The 16,496-nt window shown below is 38.0% G+C and overlaps 2 protein-coding genes across 6 annotated transcripts in view; both read right to left on the bottom strand.

Moving 5' to 3' along the window:
* RNF145 (ring finger protein 145) overlaps nucleotides 1-16,496 on the bottom strand; it is a 60,997-nt gene that overhangs the window by 21,437 nt on the left and 23,064 nt on the right. For all 5 annotated transcript variants that reach the window (XM_065919016.1, XM_065919013.1, XM_065919012.1 and 2 more), the window contains 2 exons: nucleotides 9,312-9,403; nucleotides 1,524-1,759 (listed from right to left, as the gene is read on the bottom strand). In XM_065919016.1, coding sequence (XP_065775088.1) covers nucleotides 1,524-1,759; nucleotides 9,312-9,403 — 328 coding nt within the window. The remainder of the gene's footprint in view (nucleotides 1-1,523; nucleotides 1,760-9,311; nucleotides 9,404-16,496) is intronic.
* Nucleotides 14,987-15,997, bottom strand: LOC136168630 (cyclin-Y-like protein 1). The gene has a single exon (XM_065936326.1). It carries the CDS (start codon nucleotides 15,744-15,746, stop codon nucleotides 15,309-15,311), a length of 438 nt encoding a protein of 145 aa, XP_065792398.1. The 5' UTR covers nucleotides 15,747-15,997; the 3' UTR covers nucleotides 14,987-15,308.

Below are 16,496 nucleotides of genomic sequence, written 5' to 3' on the forward strand. Positions count from 1 at the left end.
TGACTTGCAGATTATTCTAAACTTTTTCATCTGTAAATCAAATGCTTTTTCTAAAACTGAATCAAGAGTAACCCCTATTTTTCCTCACTTGGAAGATAATGAAACTAAACAAAGTGTCTAGCTTGCTGCAAAATTATTTATTTGCAGCAAACTGATTATTGAGAGGCACAGTACTTTTTCTCCTTTCCATTCAAGAAAAAGATCACTAAATTATCTGACAGTTTCTATTTCTTGCCTATCCAATTCTTTCTAGGTCATGAATTTCATAACCTGTATTTTATTTCCAACTATGACGCTTAGTGATACATGAACCTTATGACAAACAAAAAGGTAAACATGACACTGTAAAACAGGCTTTGTCCTTAGGGTAATTAAATAAACAATGAATATCCAAGCAATATTTACTGAATATCTACTGCTCCTTACAAACTAGGGTAGCACCAGAAGACTGAATTCAAATAAAAAATACAGAAATGTGTCATCTTCACTTGAATACAACAAACCTTCCCCATGAAGAACCTCTTGAATGAGACTGTGGGAAAAAAAAATGATTTTATCTTCTTTGGAAGATCTACTTTCAGGAAAAGTTGCTCAAGCTGATCGTTATGGAAGATGAAGAAATCAGGAGAATCAGGCTAAGGTCAAGAGCTCACAGAATTTTCCTGGGAAATCTGCCTTTGGGGCCACAACAATAAGGAAAGGACTCACTTAACAGTATCAGTATGGTTAGTCTGAAAGCGTCCTGTATCTTAAGGTCATGTACATAGTAAAGAGGCAGAAGAGAATACCCATTTTAATACTCTCTTCACACCAATGTCAATTTGAAGAGCTATTCTATATACTGAAACTTACTGATTAAATTAAATACAACTATTTCTTTCCTGAATACCAACTGTTTGTGACTGGAAATAATCCATCTGAGAGCAAAGACTGAAAAAAGTAGGAGAGACAGAAGCACGTTATGTTGGCAAAATCAGTCCAAGCACCACATCTAAATGAAATCTGTCATATCACGGCCCAGAATTACTTAATGTCTTGGTTTAAATAAACGTAAGGAAAATACATTAGTCACAGCAGGACTATATCAGGAAAAAAAACAGGAACTGACCTCTACATATTCAATTCTCTATCACTCTTGTCTTTGTTATAGAAGTTACCAACAAACGTCATCTGCCTGGCACTGAACTCATTCAAATCTAATGTCTACCCTACATGCTAGCTACAACAGTTATTTTAGTTCTATCTTTCAGATAAGTGAATGTAAGTGATTAACCCTAGGTTACACAGCTAGTAAACAGCAGCAGCAGAGTGAAAACTCAGACTGACTGCATCCAGATGAACTTACTTCACTTTACTGCTTCTCAACAGAACTTAGGAATCTCAGATGCTCCTAATTATGTTGAAAATAGTTACTATTTTCCAAGTGTCAAACATAATGTTACCACAACCATGACTGTGAAATAAAAGTGAACTAAATCTTTAATATACTTAATATTTATGTAGAATTTTATCTACAGTCTTACCTGAACCAATTCTCTGTATGCAGACTTGGCAAGATTATAAGGTACTAGAAGGTTAGACCCAAGAAAATAGAGAACTTCCAGACCAGTAAAAATCATAGCAAATTTGTTGATGATAACAATTGTCTCCAGGGGAACAAGGCAGAGGCGTGCTAGCAGAGGAAGCATGTGAGCTGAAAAGAGCCAAATCTGCTTCGTTTTCATGACACAGGAGCATAACGTACACACCACCAGCTGACCTAAAATGAGGGGGGTAAAAGGCATTTTAGATTTGGTATCCACAAAATAAAAACACTGTCGATAATGAGGATGACACAGCTTTTGAAGGAGTCTAATTAGGATCTCTTAGATAACATTTTAAACCAAATTTTAACTTCACTTGACCATATTTAAATGTTCACATATCCTGTGAATTTTGAGCACCAATTCCCCAGGGCTGATCTGAGAAAAGCAGCACAAATATCCACTGGACTGTATCCCACTCCAGATGGCATATATAATATGGAAATGTTTTAAAATTTCTAATTCGATATTACAATAATTCAGTTACAACTAAATACATTTAGCTCCTTTTACAAAGGCCCTCAATATTTAACTGTTCTAGTCTAGAGGTCAAAGTATAAAACCCAAGAGATAACAATAACTTGTCTAAAATCATGCTGTGACAAGACTTATTCTGAGGTTTTCAATCTTTAACTGCTTTTATAGGACCATGCAAGCCTTCCCGTATGGCTCAATAATGAAAAATTGAAACTCAAAAAGTTTAAACAACAAATTCTTACAGAGGATTGTGTATGATTATAGAAAGTTAGGAAGTACAGAGAAGTTAAAGGAAAAAAACAATCCATCTCCTACAATCCTGTCACCCAAGTTAGGATTGTTAAGGTCTTGGGTTTATTACATAAAACACTGCATGCAAAGGTGTAGTATTGTATCTGAAAGCTAGGCAGTGCTCAAAAAGAGCTATCCATATTATTTATTACCTTTTCAGTTTATTCTATGCATGATTATACACAAATGTTTTACATAAAGAAGATTATAATGTACATATAATCAGCTTTTTCCATTTAAAACATATTATGCATATACCTAATAAATATACCAATAAATATATGTACGTGTGTATACATAAATATATATGGGCTTTTTTTTTAGTTAAAAAAACTGAACACATATGACAATATTAGCACTTGACTACACTTGACTACCTTCAAATATTTTACAATTATAAAATGCTTTGTTATGAATAAGCTTGTACATTTATGACATCCTTGTATAAACTACTTGGAGGACATTTCCTAATGTTTTCTAGCCTAAATTCCTATAAGCGGGATTACTGAGTCAGAGGAAACATTTGTTTAAGCTTTTGAAACATATGTCAACTGCTCTACAGAAACAAAACACCCAGTGTACAGGGCGCCCCTTTTTCCACCTATCTGCCAACAGTGAAAATAATTTAAGAAAAGGAAGGGCAGCAATATTTCATAATATTTTTTTAAATTTGTCTTTTGTCCATCACCAGTAGCACTGAACATTACCAGTAAGTATATAAAAGCAATTGCAATTTTTGACAAAATGTTTGTTCACATTCTTTGCTTATTCTACTCGGATACGTAGACTTCTATTGTTTAAACAAAATATTAACCTCCTTTATCATATAATTGTATTTTCCCTATCTGTCATTGGAATATATTAGTAACTTTTCTCTCTTATAATATAGAAGTTTTTATTATAAAGAGTCAAATGTATCCACCTTTTTAACAGTTTCTACTTTTGGTGCCATGGTTAATTACATGGCTCCCCCTACTCAAGGTTATACAAGTAACCACCTATTTTTTCTTTTTTAATTAAAAAATTAACATATTTGGCAATTGTTTTACAAAAAGATAAAAAGCAAAGCTCTAAGTTTGCTTTTTCAGATGTATAGTTAGCTGTCTCAAAACTAGCTACTGGAATCAACCAATTCTTTTCTCATTAACTTGAAATGCCATTTTGGTATACTGCAAAATCATCAGTGTATTTGTGTCTGTGTTGGAACTTGCTATTTTTTTTTTCAGTGATCTTCTCTGATGACAGTACACACTGTTCCATTTCGACTGGACAAGTCTCCTCTCATTACTCCTCTCAGAATTTCTCAGAAACTGTTGAACACGTTTTCTTCCAAATTAAGAATTAGTCAAATTCTCTTCCTTCTTGCCAATGAAAAGCAAAACAAAATATATATTTTTTATCATCTTATTCATGCTTTTTTTTTTGGGGGGGGGGGCACACTGCAGAGCATGAGGTACTTCCCTGAGCAGGGATTGAAGCCACAACCCCTGCACTGGAAGCACAGAATCTTAACCACTGGACCACCAGTGAAGTCCTTACTAATCCTTTATTCCATTTTAAAATTTTTTGCTGGAATATGTTGATTTCAAATCAACATTTTTATATTTTGTGTTCTATTCATATTATTGTTAGAAGAATACAAAAGTGGCAACCATTTTTATACAAAGCTGAAAATTTCTTAACAATCTACTATACTGTATGTAACATATGTGGTATTTTCTCCCACAAAGTATTAATTTTAGTCTTTAAAGTACTGATACTCAAATCACAAGAAAAACATTCATAAAGGTATGAAAAAAGAAAAAAACCCGTAACAATGAAAAAAACTGAGAAGAGAGGCCACTTAATAAATCAACACAATTTTAAGGGATAAAAAACAACAATTAGGCCACTAGTCCTTCCCCACCCCAGGAAGACTGAAGTTTGCTCTTGGAAAAGGCTGAACAGTTCCTGGACACTGCTCCTAGGGCCGAGCTGAGGTGCAGTGCCCAAATGAAAGCAGACTGAAAGTCTGCACCCACAGAGATGACAGCTCTCTGGGTCTCCAAACACTGCTGCCACACTTGCTGCCATTCAGCTCTTGTCCCTGGCACCAGTCCCCCCTACAGGAGATAGATTCTTCTTCGGGAAACTGACCCAAGTCCAGGGAAAAGACTACAAATATGTACACTTACGGGGTCCCCCCAATAAGGGCCAGCCCCACCTGAACACCAACTGTGAAAAACACCAGTTGGTATGCCTTAAAGAGATTACAACTCGCAACTTAATAATTCATTTTAATACAAATGACAACAGGAGGATAGTTCGTAATAATCAGGTGATTCTAATTCAGGCTTAAGAACTACTGCTGTCCCATATAAGGCAAGACCAAAACAAAGACAAAAAGAATCTCAGAGAAAATGGAAAGAATGCAAGGAGCAAAAGAAAGCTTCAAAGTAAATAATCTAAGAAATTAAAAAGACTGTCCCAATAGAAAGAAAACAAACTACAGAATATTAAAAAAAAATATGACAAAAAAAAGTTGGGAAATCTCAGAAAGTAAAACAAAAAAACAAAGAGAGAGAGAAAAAGGAAAATAGAACAGTGTGGAAGAAAGCTTATCCAATTAAAAGGATTTCCGGAAAGGCACAAATGAGAAAACAGCAGGGAAGAAATTATGGTGAGTTGAAAGGAGAGAAGCGCTGGGGAACGATGCCTGACAGGAGAGGGGTAGTACAGGAAAGAGTAGATTTTCATCATAATATTGTGGTATCATCCCCAGTAATTTTTTAAAATTGTGTTTATTTCTTGACTTTTAAAAGCAAGTATATTTCTTTGATTAAAAAATTAGCTGAAACTCTGAAAAAATACTTAAGAGAAAGTGCTTTAATACTAGGAATACTTATGAATTTTCATTTTGGCATGTCTTACTTTCACTGTACTCATAGCTATGATATTTAAAGTTCCTTGTTCCGCATGATGCAAACTTCCTCTAAGCTCTGAAAGTTCCCACAAGTCTAGGCCAGCACATTCAGTTCTCAGCTCTGAAGTTAGAGGCTTCATTTATCCTCTTTGACAGAAGAGTATGACTCATATGCTATGATTCTCTTGAAGGGAAGACCACTTCTCTTACTTAGGTGAAAGAAGAAAGGAGTCATACTGTTAGTGGAAATCTTTCTGATAGCTCCAGAAGAATAGGAAGTTGTTCAACTTGATATGCCTATTCCAGCTGACAATTCTGAAGAAAACAAAATCACAATGTACTCTGGATTTCAGGATTCCTTAAGAACTATCTCCAAGAAGTCCATAACCCTAAGAAAGAATGGCATATTCATATTACTTAGTTTTTCATTAAAAGTTTATTAGTGAAATGGAACAAAAGGAGTAGAAAGCTACTTTAAAATCAAAGTCTAAAGAAAAAAAATGCTACTTAATAATTTATGGATTTCCAGTTAATTGAATCTTGGCTGGGTGAACACACTATCATAAGCACCGATGGGAAAAATTTAGGGAAATATACAGATTTACACTAAATCATATCCATCATAGAACCAAAGAAAACACTTTGAGTTTTCGAATCAGGCAAATATTTTCATACTTGGATGAAAATATTACCACTATTCAATATGTGGTAATATTTGGATGTTACCACGATTGAATACAGCCATGGGATATGGTCATAAAGCAACATTATTTTTGTGTTCTACTCTCCTAAAAAGCCACTCATTGAAGCTGAGTGTTCTCTTGCCCCATAAGGCAAGTTTCATAACTTTTCTAAACTAGCACAATCTGATCTAATCTAATCTCAGTCGACTCAAACAAAGCTCTGCTTTAGAGCTGAAGGTTTGCCTTGACTCCAGCTGAGGCTCCTGTAGTTGTTCAGTTGCTCAGGGTCCCCGACTCTTTGTGAGCCCGTGGACTGCAGCACGCCTGGCTTCCCTGAGCTTCACTATCTCCTAGAATTTGCTGAAACTCATGTCCATTGTGTTGATGATGCCATCCAACCATCTCATTCTCTGTCGCCCCCTTCTCCTCGTCCTCAATTCTTCCCAGCATCAGGGTCTTTTATAAAATGAGTCTGCTCTTCACATCATGTGGCCAAAGTATTGGAGCTTCAGTTTCAGCATCAGTCCTTCCAGTGAATATTCAGGGTTGATTTCGTTCAGGATTGCTTTGATTTCTTTGCTGTTCAAGCAACTCTCGAGTGTCTTCTCCAGCATCACAGTTCCAAAGCATCAATTCTTCGGTGCTCAGCCTTCTTTATGGTCCAACTCTCACATCCATACATGAATACTGGAAAAACTATAGCTTTGACTAGACAGACCTTTGTTGGCAAAGTGATGTCTCTGCTTTTTAATAGGCTATCTAGGTTTGTCACAGCTTTTTTTCCAAGAGGAAAGTATCTTTTAATTTCATGGCTGAAGTCACCAACCGCAGTAATTTTGGAGCCCAAGAAAATGAAATCTACCACTGCTTCCACTTTTTCCCCTTCTATTTGCCATGAAATGATGGAACCAGACCTATGTAACTCAATGAAGCTATCAGCCCACCATGCAGGGCCACCCAAGAAAAAGAGTCATGGTGGAAAGCTCTGACAAAACATGGTCTACTGGAGAAGGGAATGGCAAACCACATCAGTATTCTTGCCTCAAGAACCCCATGAACAGTATGAAAAGGCAAAAAGATATAACTGGAAGATGAGTCCCTTAGGTCTGTAAGTGTCCAATATGCTACTGCAGAAGAGCAGAGAAAAAGCTCCAGAAAGAATGAAGAGGCTGGGCCAAAGCAGAAGTGATGCTAAGTGTGAATGTGTCTGGTTGTGAAAGTCAAGTCCGATGCTGTAAAGAATACTGGATAGGAACCTGGACTATTTGGTCCATGAATCAAGGTAAATTAGACTTGGTCAAACAGGTGATGTCAAAAGTGAAAATCAACACTTTAGGAATCAGTGAACTAAAAAGAACAGGAATGTGTGAATTTAAATTCAGATGACCATTACATCTACTACTGTGGGCATAAGGCCTCCTTTGGGGTCACAGAAAACCAGCAATTGTGAGAGGGAGTAGAGAGCTTATGGCAAGCTTCTTCCTCTTTCTCTGCCAGCATGGCATTCTTCCTGACTTGCCTACAGTTGAGGCAGGCAGGCAAGGAGAGGGAGAGAAGTAGAACATTCTTCCTGAACTATTTTCTTACAATGCTATGGTACTGGTACTCTCTGAAGTTGAGATATTTGAAATGGATCCCCTTTCTCATGGGCATTTTTAAGTGTTTTCCTGATTGTTCCCATTATCATGGATTTTCTAATCTGCATGACCTTTCATGCTTGTTATATACCCTCCTCTGGCTGCTTTTGGTTCTTTCCTTAGCTCCCGGGAATCTGGAAGTACAATGCCTGTTGAAGTCTTCTCATCTTTTTAAGGGCCCTCTTGGAAGGACCTAAGAAAACTCCATTGACTCTTGGGACCCTCATCTAGTCCACAGGAAACTAACATTCTTTGCCTGCAGAGATTAGATGATACAGGAAAACCTCATAAGACATTTTCACTCCACAGTCAGAAACTCAATAGCCAGCCAGCCCACTAGTGGCCTTTGTATCAGATTAGAATTATAATATGAGCCATATATGTAATGTTTAATATTCTGGTAGCATCATTTTATTGGAGAAGGAAATGGCAACCCACTCCAGTGTTCTTGCCTGGAGACTCCCAGGGATGGGGGAGCTTGGTGGACTGCCATCTATGGGGGTTGCACAGAGTCAGACATGACTGAAGCGACTTAGCAGCAGCAGCATTTTATGAATTTAAAAACAGGCAAAATTGATTAACAATAGATTTTATTTAACCTAATGCATCACAAATATTAGGGCTTCCCTGATGGCTCAGTGGTGAAGAATCAATCTGCAATGCAGGAGACTCAGGTTCGATCCCTGGGTTGGGAAAATTCCCTGGAGAAGAAATGGCAACCCACTCCAGTATTCTTGCCTGGAGAATTCCATGGACAGAGGAGCCTGGTGGGCTACAGTTTACGGGGTTGCAAAAGAGTCTGACACGACTTAGTGACTGAACAATAACAATGATCCTAAATATTATCATATAGACATTCAATCTATACCAAAAAAATGAACAAGACATTTTGCATCCTTTTTGTACTAAGTTTGATTTGGACTAGTCACATTTCAAGGGCTCATAAGGCACTTGTGGCTTGTTTTGGATGGTGCAGCTTTAGATTTTGCACACCCAGGTAAGACACCAGTCTGCAGGAGCACACACACACAAAAAAAACTGTGAGTCTCCAAATGGTCTCCCACTGAATTGTCTACATGAGAAGGGCTGGGAAGGTATTTCAGAGAAAACAGCTATCTAAAGAAATTCTCCTACAAATTCCAACATTAAACCTCTTAACACCTTCTACATGGGTGAGTTTAACAAACACATACAAGATTCCTTTCACTTTCTTTTTGCAATTTTGGAATGATAAGATCTGGTACCTCACTTTGGGCTGCATCTATGCTGTTCTGGGGTCCTACGCAATCATTCTATTATAAACATTCTGCTATTTGAATGTTTCAATCACATCTCAAGTTCTTGATGTTTCTGGTAATTTATTGTAGGCTAGAGGATAATGGCTTTCAACAACAGTAACCAAAATTAAGACATTACATATTTTATTTTAATCTTACAAAGTAATTATTAGTTTTATTTAAAAACTAACCTTCCCAAACACTTAAATTATCCTTAAAAAATACAAGTAACTACAGGCTATATATAGTTATAAACATGCAAAATAAGAAATACCTTATTTAGAGAGAAAAAGACTAGTAAGAAAATGTAACATTTAGCAATAGCTGTGTTTTGAAAGAGTCATCAAGAATAACTTCAAGTTTTCCAACTTTTTCGTATGAAGTATGAACTAATTTTATAAGACAGTAATTAATACTTGGTTGGTTCCTACCTACACTTTTGATTCTTTTATAATACTTACCTATTAAGGCTGTGGTGAATCGATTCATGGAGAGAGGTTCTAAATACATTGGTCCTTCATAGGCAGACTCCAGTTCACTCCTAACGTAGTCCCTAAATAAGTAAAATGATAAGAATCTATTAGATACATTCTAAGCACAGACAGGAGAGAGCAGCAGCTAAAGCACAGTATTTTTATAAAAAATATATTATGTTAATAACACTTCACATCTATACGAAGGAAAATTTTAGGTACAAAAAATTATAGAGGGATGACCTTCATCTCCTTCGCCCACGTGATGAAAACAGAATTCACTGAAAATGAATTTTACTTGCAGAGAAGCAGCCAAAACTCGACTTTGTTGGATTCTCTTTCTTACATGGTCTCATTAAATAATTTATGCCCAGGAAAAAGCCAATTGAGATGCCACTTCTCAACCCTACTACTTAACTGATAACATGTAACACTATTAATTTCCCCTTTTTTCATTAGCTTCCATTATCCCTCCTATCTCATTTTCCCCAAAGTTTTTTCTCCAGTTATACTTAATTAGTTACAGGTAAAAACACAAACTAGTTAGAAAACTGGCTTGTAGCACGACAATCCTTAAAAGATGTCATTTTCAAGTTTACAGGAAATTTATAATTAGAATTATAATATTTAAGTAGGCTATAAATTTATTTTGAGATAAATTTTAAATCAAATCAAATTATTTCTTATAAAACATAATTCATTTAACATTGATCACTGAGAAATAACAAGATTTAATTAGTGGTCAAAGAGACTTTACACTCTGAGAAAACAGAACTTTTAGGGCAGAGGCAGAAAGGAAGAATTTATTACCAGTTAAGTTCAGTAATAATAGAACATGGTTGTCTTAAATTCTTCTGACATCAAAGTAGGAAAATTTGTGTTAAAAAATTCTCCTTTCCTTCAATTGCTGAATACTTTATTCACTGTACTTTAAAACAGGTTAAATACTTCAAGTATTTCTGAAAAACTCATATGGCTGTATTTACTTTTTCCATGAAATTACTTCCTATTAGGCAATCAAGTGGAATTCCTTTAGCATAACACAGCTAACCAAGAAATGATCCTTACATAATCAGCAAGCAAGTACTGCCAAAAATCAAAACTAAAAACTAAAATAAAAATTTTAAAGCAGTTTTGGGAACAATTATAAAAATCTATGAATGACTAGACTTCTTGGGTAATTTAGCAATTCTCCTCTTTCACTCTTTGAGGATTATTTCTAACAAATAATGTATTAACAGTCTTTCTACTGACAGAGAAAACCAAATCCTCAAGAGGCATGCTTCTAATGTAGCGGTTGTCAACCAGGTGTGAGTTTGCCCCTGAGGGGATATTCTGCAATGTCTGAAAACATTTTTAGTTGTCACAGCTTCAAAGGGAGGAGGAGTGCTCCGGGACCCTAAGTCAAGATGCCTCCAAAACATCCCACAGCACACAAGACAGACCCCACAACAAAGAACTGCCCACTCCAGAAGGTCAGTGGTTGAAGCCCTGTTTTAATGTAGAGACACACAAACGCTACACGTGCAAATTACATATAAATATCTGATCATGAGATCAATGTAATTAGTATTTTTAATATAGTTTTAGGATAGAAAGCTAAAGAATGATAAGTTAATTCATAAGTTTTGAATAAAATATACATATAAGTACCATTTACATTTATGAAGTCTTTGAAAATGCTATTAAAAGAAATAAATTTATATTTAAAAGAGACCTAACTTTGAGGCCCAATGGTGGCGCTCGTGGTAAAGAATGTGCCTACCATAAAAGGAGATATAACAGACGTGGGTTCGATCCCTGGGTCAGGAAGATGCCCTGGAGGAAGGCGTGGCAACCCACTCCAGTATTCTTGCCTGGAGAATACCATGGACAGAGGAGCCTGGTGGGCTACAGTCCATAGGGCCGCAGAGTCGGACACGACTGAAGTGACCTAGCACACAGCACACAACTTTTGAGTCCCAGTAGGATCTAGGCCTTTAAAGTCAAGCAATTTCTTTTTGGCCAAAGCATCTCTCTCTCAAATAGATCCAGTTTAAAAAAAGAACCAGTGACAATCCATAAAGAGAAAGCAGACTGGTGTCTGATGGAGGGGAAGTGGGGAGGGGGAATGGAAAACAGTACTCAAGAGTTGCATGTTTTATTCTAGGGGGACGAAATGTTTTGAAATTAGATCATGGTGACAGTTGCACAACATTAGGATCGCACTATATGCCACCAAACTGTTCACTTTAAAAGGTTAAATCTGTTACATGAATTTCACCTCTACAAAAAAGGGGAGCCTGTGGGAGCAGCAACTGCAAGCAGGAGAATAAACCACAAGGTCGCCCAAGAGGACCTCAGTCCCAGGAGCTCTGTCCTGGCGAGGGAAGGAGACGGCGGAGTTGGGTTCCCTATCATGTTTTCTCCCACGTTTGCTTTTGTCATCATATTATTGGTGTTTCATAATAAAATTCAGCAAACTCAACATTATCAAGAATTTCTTACTGCTGAGACATTTGCTAATTGTTTTTGTATCATTTCCAAGCCTACTTCAGTATATCCTCTTTTTAAAAGTCTCTTTGTTTTTCCTTAGTCCCTTATCCAAAATTCTAATTTCACATAACAAAACTTCTAAGGCAAATTAACATTTTTTACACTTTTTTATTTTAACTCAAAAGGAATCTGCTGTATACCTGTGTTGTTAGAACACTTGTAGGCCTTGAAAATGCTGCAGTAGACAAGAAAAACACAGTTGTTGTGAGGATGAAGCTCACAAGCCAGGGAAGAAGATATACATTAAACATTTATCCTAACAATTATTTAATTACAATTGTGACAAACGCTGGTAGAAAAAATATAGAATGTTGTCATGTTTTTTTTTAATTTAATTTTTATATTCACAGCCCTGTTTATTTCAAAATTATCTTTTATTATCTTCACTTCTAGATTTATACTTTCCATTTAGCTTGCTTTTCATCTCTCATTCTATTTCATAAGGTTATTATAACAGGTTTAATGCAACAGTTTCCTTTTCTTTTAACCTACTCTATATTCCTTTGGTTGATTTGGGGTTTTTTAAGTCTCCTCTCAAGTTTCTAATTCTTTTTATGATTTTCTTTTTGGCTCTTGCTCTTTTTCCATGTTTCACTACTCTGTGATCTGTTGAGATTACAGGACCCCAGGGAACGTTTCATGCTTGTGCTCAGTCACTAAACTGTGTCTGACTCTTTTGTGACCCCATGGACTGGAGCCCGCCAGGCTCCTCTGTCCACGGGATTTCCCATCAACAAAACTGAAGTGGGTTGCCAAAACCTTCTTCAGGGGATCTTCCCAACCCAGGGATCGAATCTGTGTCTCCTGCATTGGCAGGCGAGTTCTCTACCGCTGAGCTGCCAGGGAAGCATACAAGGGATGTCTATATTTCAGCATAATCGCCACTTTTAGGCCACAATGACAACACCCTGCTGTTAAACGGTTTCCTCCCTACTAGCTCTCCCACTTTACCCTCTTGAAAAGCTCGCTCAATGCTTCAATTTCCTTCCAGGACTACTGGACCTGTCAGGGGAGCAATCGTCCTACCCCAAAAATTAACATCTTCCGTAGGCACCTTAGACCCTCTCTCCTTTGCTCAGCCCACCTCTCTCAAAGACAGCCTTCAGAATCTCTCTGTTTGGCTGACTCATCAATAAGCCCCACTTCAATAAAGACAGCCAGGAGCAGAAAGCCCATAGTCCCTCGTGGGGCCAGCTGAACCTGGCCTGCCAGAGCCAGGGCCGTGACTTTGGTGGGGACGAAACTGGTCTTGCCAAGCAGCCACTACTGAGCTGTCTCTTCTGAGAGAAGAATCTGGGCACTGTCTCCCGAACTATTATTACAGAAAAACTGGAAGAAGAAATAAAAATAAAAAAACAAAACATTAATAAAGATCTCTACATCTAAGTTATATACAACTTCAGGACATCTCGTGCTGGCAATGAAAACTCTTGGTTATTACCGAGTCTCAACAGAGTGGGTCGCTTACAACATTAAAAAACACAACGGTAAGCCTAAAGAAGAAGGATTCAAAGAAGGAATTATCCAAAATTCCATGAATCATTTTAGGCCAAAATTTAGTCTGAGGCAAGAGTCATGAAATTCAGATTTTTAACAGAATTTTATACCTAAAAATTTAAGACTGAATCAAAGGAGAAGTTCAAAAGTAGAATTAGAATTTTCCAATTTAAACATTTAAAGAGTACAATGTATTAAGTTGGTCAGAAGCAAGAAGTACTGTTTTCTACTTGTAACTGAATAATATCTTCCCCTTCTTAAACAACTTTTTTCACTTATACAACTTATGCAATGCTGACAATTAACACAGAGCACCAATAAACTGAACAGTTTGAAAACTCACTTCTCTACATTCCCCATGGTAGCCTTCTTTCTTATGGTTACAACTGCTTTGGGGAATAAGGAATGTGTAAGATGTATACCAAGAGCCCCAAGGATGGCTTACAACTGGAAAAGTTTCTGCTATAAACAGAAGCATAAAAAATTATTTGTTATAAAAAACAAATAATAACAACAAAACCTAGGAGCTTATCAACTCATCAGCAGATCAAAGACCTTTCTTTCTAAGTCTCTTAAGCAACCTGGCTGGGTCGCTGGACAACTGAGAACAATCTGTACATTCTGGCCACTTAAAGCTTCCAAACTGTATTAATTCCAAAGAAACATAATCTATTTGTACACAGAACAAAGCTGAGCCCTTCAAGTTATCTTTCGCAATGTGTGCAAACAAAACACACTGCTCACTTAATCACTGGATGGCCAAGGAATTACTCTGAGATGTTCAAAATCTGAGTACCTATCACACCCTAAGCACTGAATGGCAATTTAAGAGCTCATTTCCCCAGGGCTTTAGTATTTAAATCTTGTCTGCTACAAGGCCACCCTGCTTTTTTCTTCAGCTTCTGACTACATGCTAAATATTTAGTGCCTGGGTCTGATAATGTCCAAAAGAAGAAAACATATCACACATTGAAATGGGTCAATTTTATTCCTTTCAAAATTAAAAGTTAAATATATAGTGAAAAACTTCACTTTTTAGTTCCGTTATCTAACAGCAGTAGTTGTCAGCTGGAAAAATTTTATTCCCCAGGTCATAACATTTGGCAATTATGGATAGTTTCTGGTTTTACAATTGTGGGGAAGGGGTGCTCTGCAATCTGTGAGCAGAGACACAGTATTGGTAACATTCTGTAATGCACACGACTGCCTCACAACAAATAACCCAGCCCAACATGCTAACAGTTCCAATACAAAGAAATCCTCATCTGTAGCTTTGAATGACACAAGACATTCTAAAATGGAGAGCTAGTTATCTGTATGAGACATATAAGTAACTTCTGGGAAAGTTTTACATTTGAAATCAGTTACACACTGAAGACAAGGATGAAAGAGAGTGAACAGGCTCTTAAAGTCCTACACATACAAAACTGACGCACTGGTTCATAAACCTAACAATAAAACAAAGAATTTAAAAATAATGAAGTTTAAAAGTTTTAGAGAAAAACACTTAACTCTGGAGGTTAACCATCAAAACATCCTCACAGGAATCGTCATATCAGTTTGGAAAGCTTCTCTTTTTTCCACAGTAGTGCTGGAGAGTTTCATTTTTTTTTTTTTTTTAAAGCTCAAATCTGTATGTTTTAATTCTTTTTGATACATTTCTCTTTAATAAAGTTCTGATGATCATTTCAGGAACCTACTTTCATTTGAAAAACAGGCCTATACCTTCTGTACAAGAAAAAAATTTCTAGAGATGCTTCTATTAAGAGAAAAATATATTACCAAAGTCACTATTGCACATTCAGCAGTCAGCTGGGCGGCACTGAAAAGAGTATGAACAAATCTGTAAATGAATTTGTGTTCAGGATCATGCTTAAAGTACTCCTCCGGAACCCTTTCTCGTGTGAGTGGATGTGATCTCTCATCAAAAATGTCCAAGGACCTGCTGGCATCTCATTTTATTGCGGTTCTAAGATTAGGCTGGCTGACTGTGCTGTCATCTAGAAATATGGTTGGGCATGAGCTATACTTTTTAGTAAGCTGCCCTGGAGATACATGGTTTAAATGGTTGCTCTTCCTCTTTCCTCGCACGTCCGTTTGAGATTTGCTCAGGAAAATTGTGCTTGCCCTTGGGAGGTCAGAAGGGTTTGATTCCAAAGCTAAGTCTTCGGGCATCTCCCGGTCGCTGATGTGCTGCAGGTGGAGGCCTTCACCCGCTCGGAAATCCAACTCGGTGGGTTCCACGGCAGCCGGCGCCGGTGCTACGGCCACCGCGTCTCCGGCCGCCGCCCCGTAGACCTCAGACTCGTAGTCTGGCTCCGCCGGCCCCGCGCGCCGGCCCAACTTGGGGCTGGCATTGGGGCACACCCAACAGGTCAGCGTGTTCCCCATGGGGCGCCTCCGCTCCTCGCCGCCGTCGCCTCCGCTCGGCCCCGGACTCCGCCAAGCTCAGAGGCCGCCCCCTTCCCCAACAATGGCGCGGCGGGCACCGGCAGACCCGGGCTATGCCGGGGCTGCGCCGCAGATGTAGACGCGGCCTCGCCTGCCTCTCTCCTGTCCGCCCTGCCGCCGGGCCGGGGCAGGGCCCCGGCCCCGGCCGCACCCCCGCTGTCTCGCCGCCGCCGCCTCCCCGGAGTCAACTAGTCTGTCTCCATCAAAACATCCTCACAGGAATCGTCATATCAGTTTGGAAAGCTTCTCTTTTTCCCACAGTAGGGCTGGAGAGTCTCAATTTTAAAGTAGGATTGGTATTGGAAAACATATTCCTTAGAACAGCGGTCCCCAACCTTTTTGACACCAGGGACTGATTTCATGGCAGACAATTTTTCCACGGACCAGGATTAGGGTGATGATTTCAGGATGATTCAAGCACATTACACCTACTGTGCACTATTTCTAATCTAACACAGCTGCTGATCTGACAGGAGGTACTGGTCCATAGCCCGGAAGTTGGGGACCCCTGCCTTAGACCACTCAAAATGAAAAGCATAGCTTAGAATTTTAAGAATTAAAGAACCTGACATTTATCAAATTCTAACGAGTTCAATTTGAATAGTAATATTAAATTTTATACTAACTGAGCCCATGGGATTTTCTAAAGTTTAATTTTTCTGAAGTGAAAGTTACATCCATTTTGCCTTT

Source organism: Muntiacus reevesi, chromosome 1 (assembly GCF_963930625.1).
Source record: "Muntiacus reevesi chromosome 1, mMunRee1.1, whole genome shotgun sequence".
NCBI lineage: Eukaryota > Metazoa > Chordata > Mammalia > Artiodactyla > Cervidae > Muntiacus > Muntiacus reevesi.

Bases quoted from the DNA above. Each gene is read 5' to 3' on its own strand.
- LOC136168630 (XM_065936326.1), bottom strand. From the start codon at position 15,746: ATGGGGAACACGCTGACCTGTTGGGTGTGCCCCAATGCCAGCCCCAAG.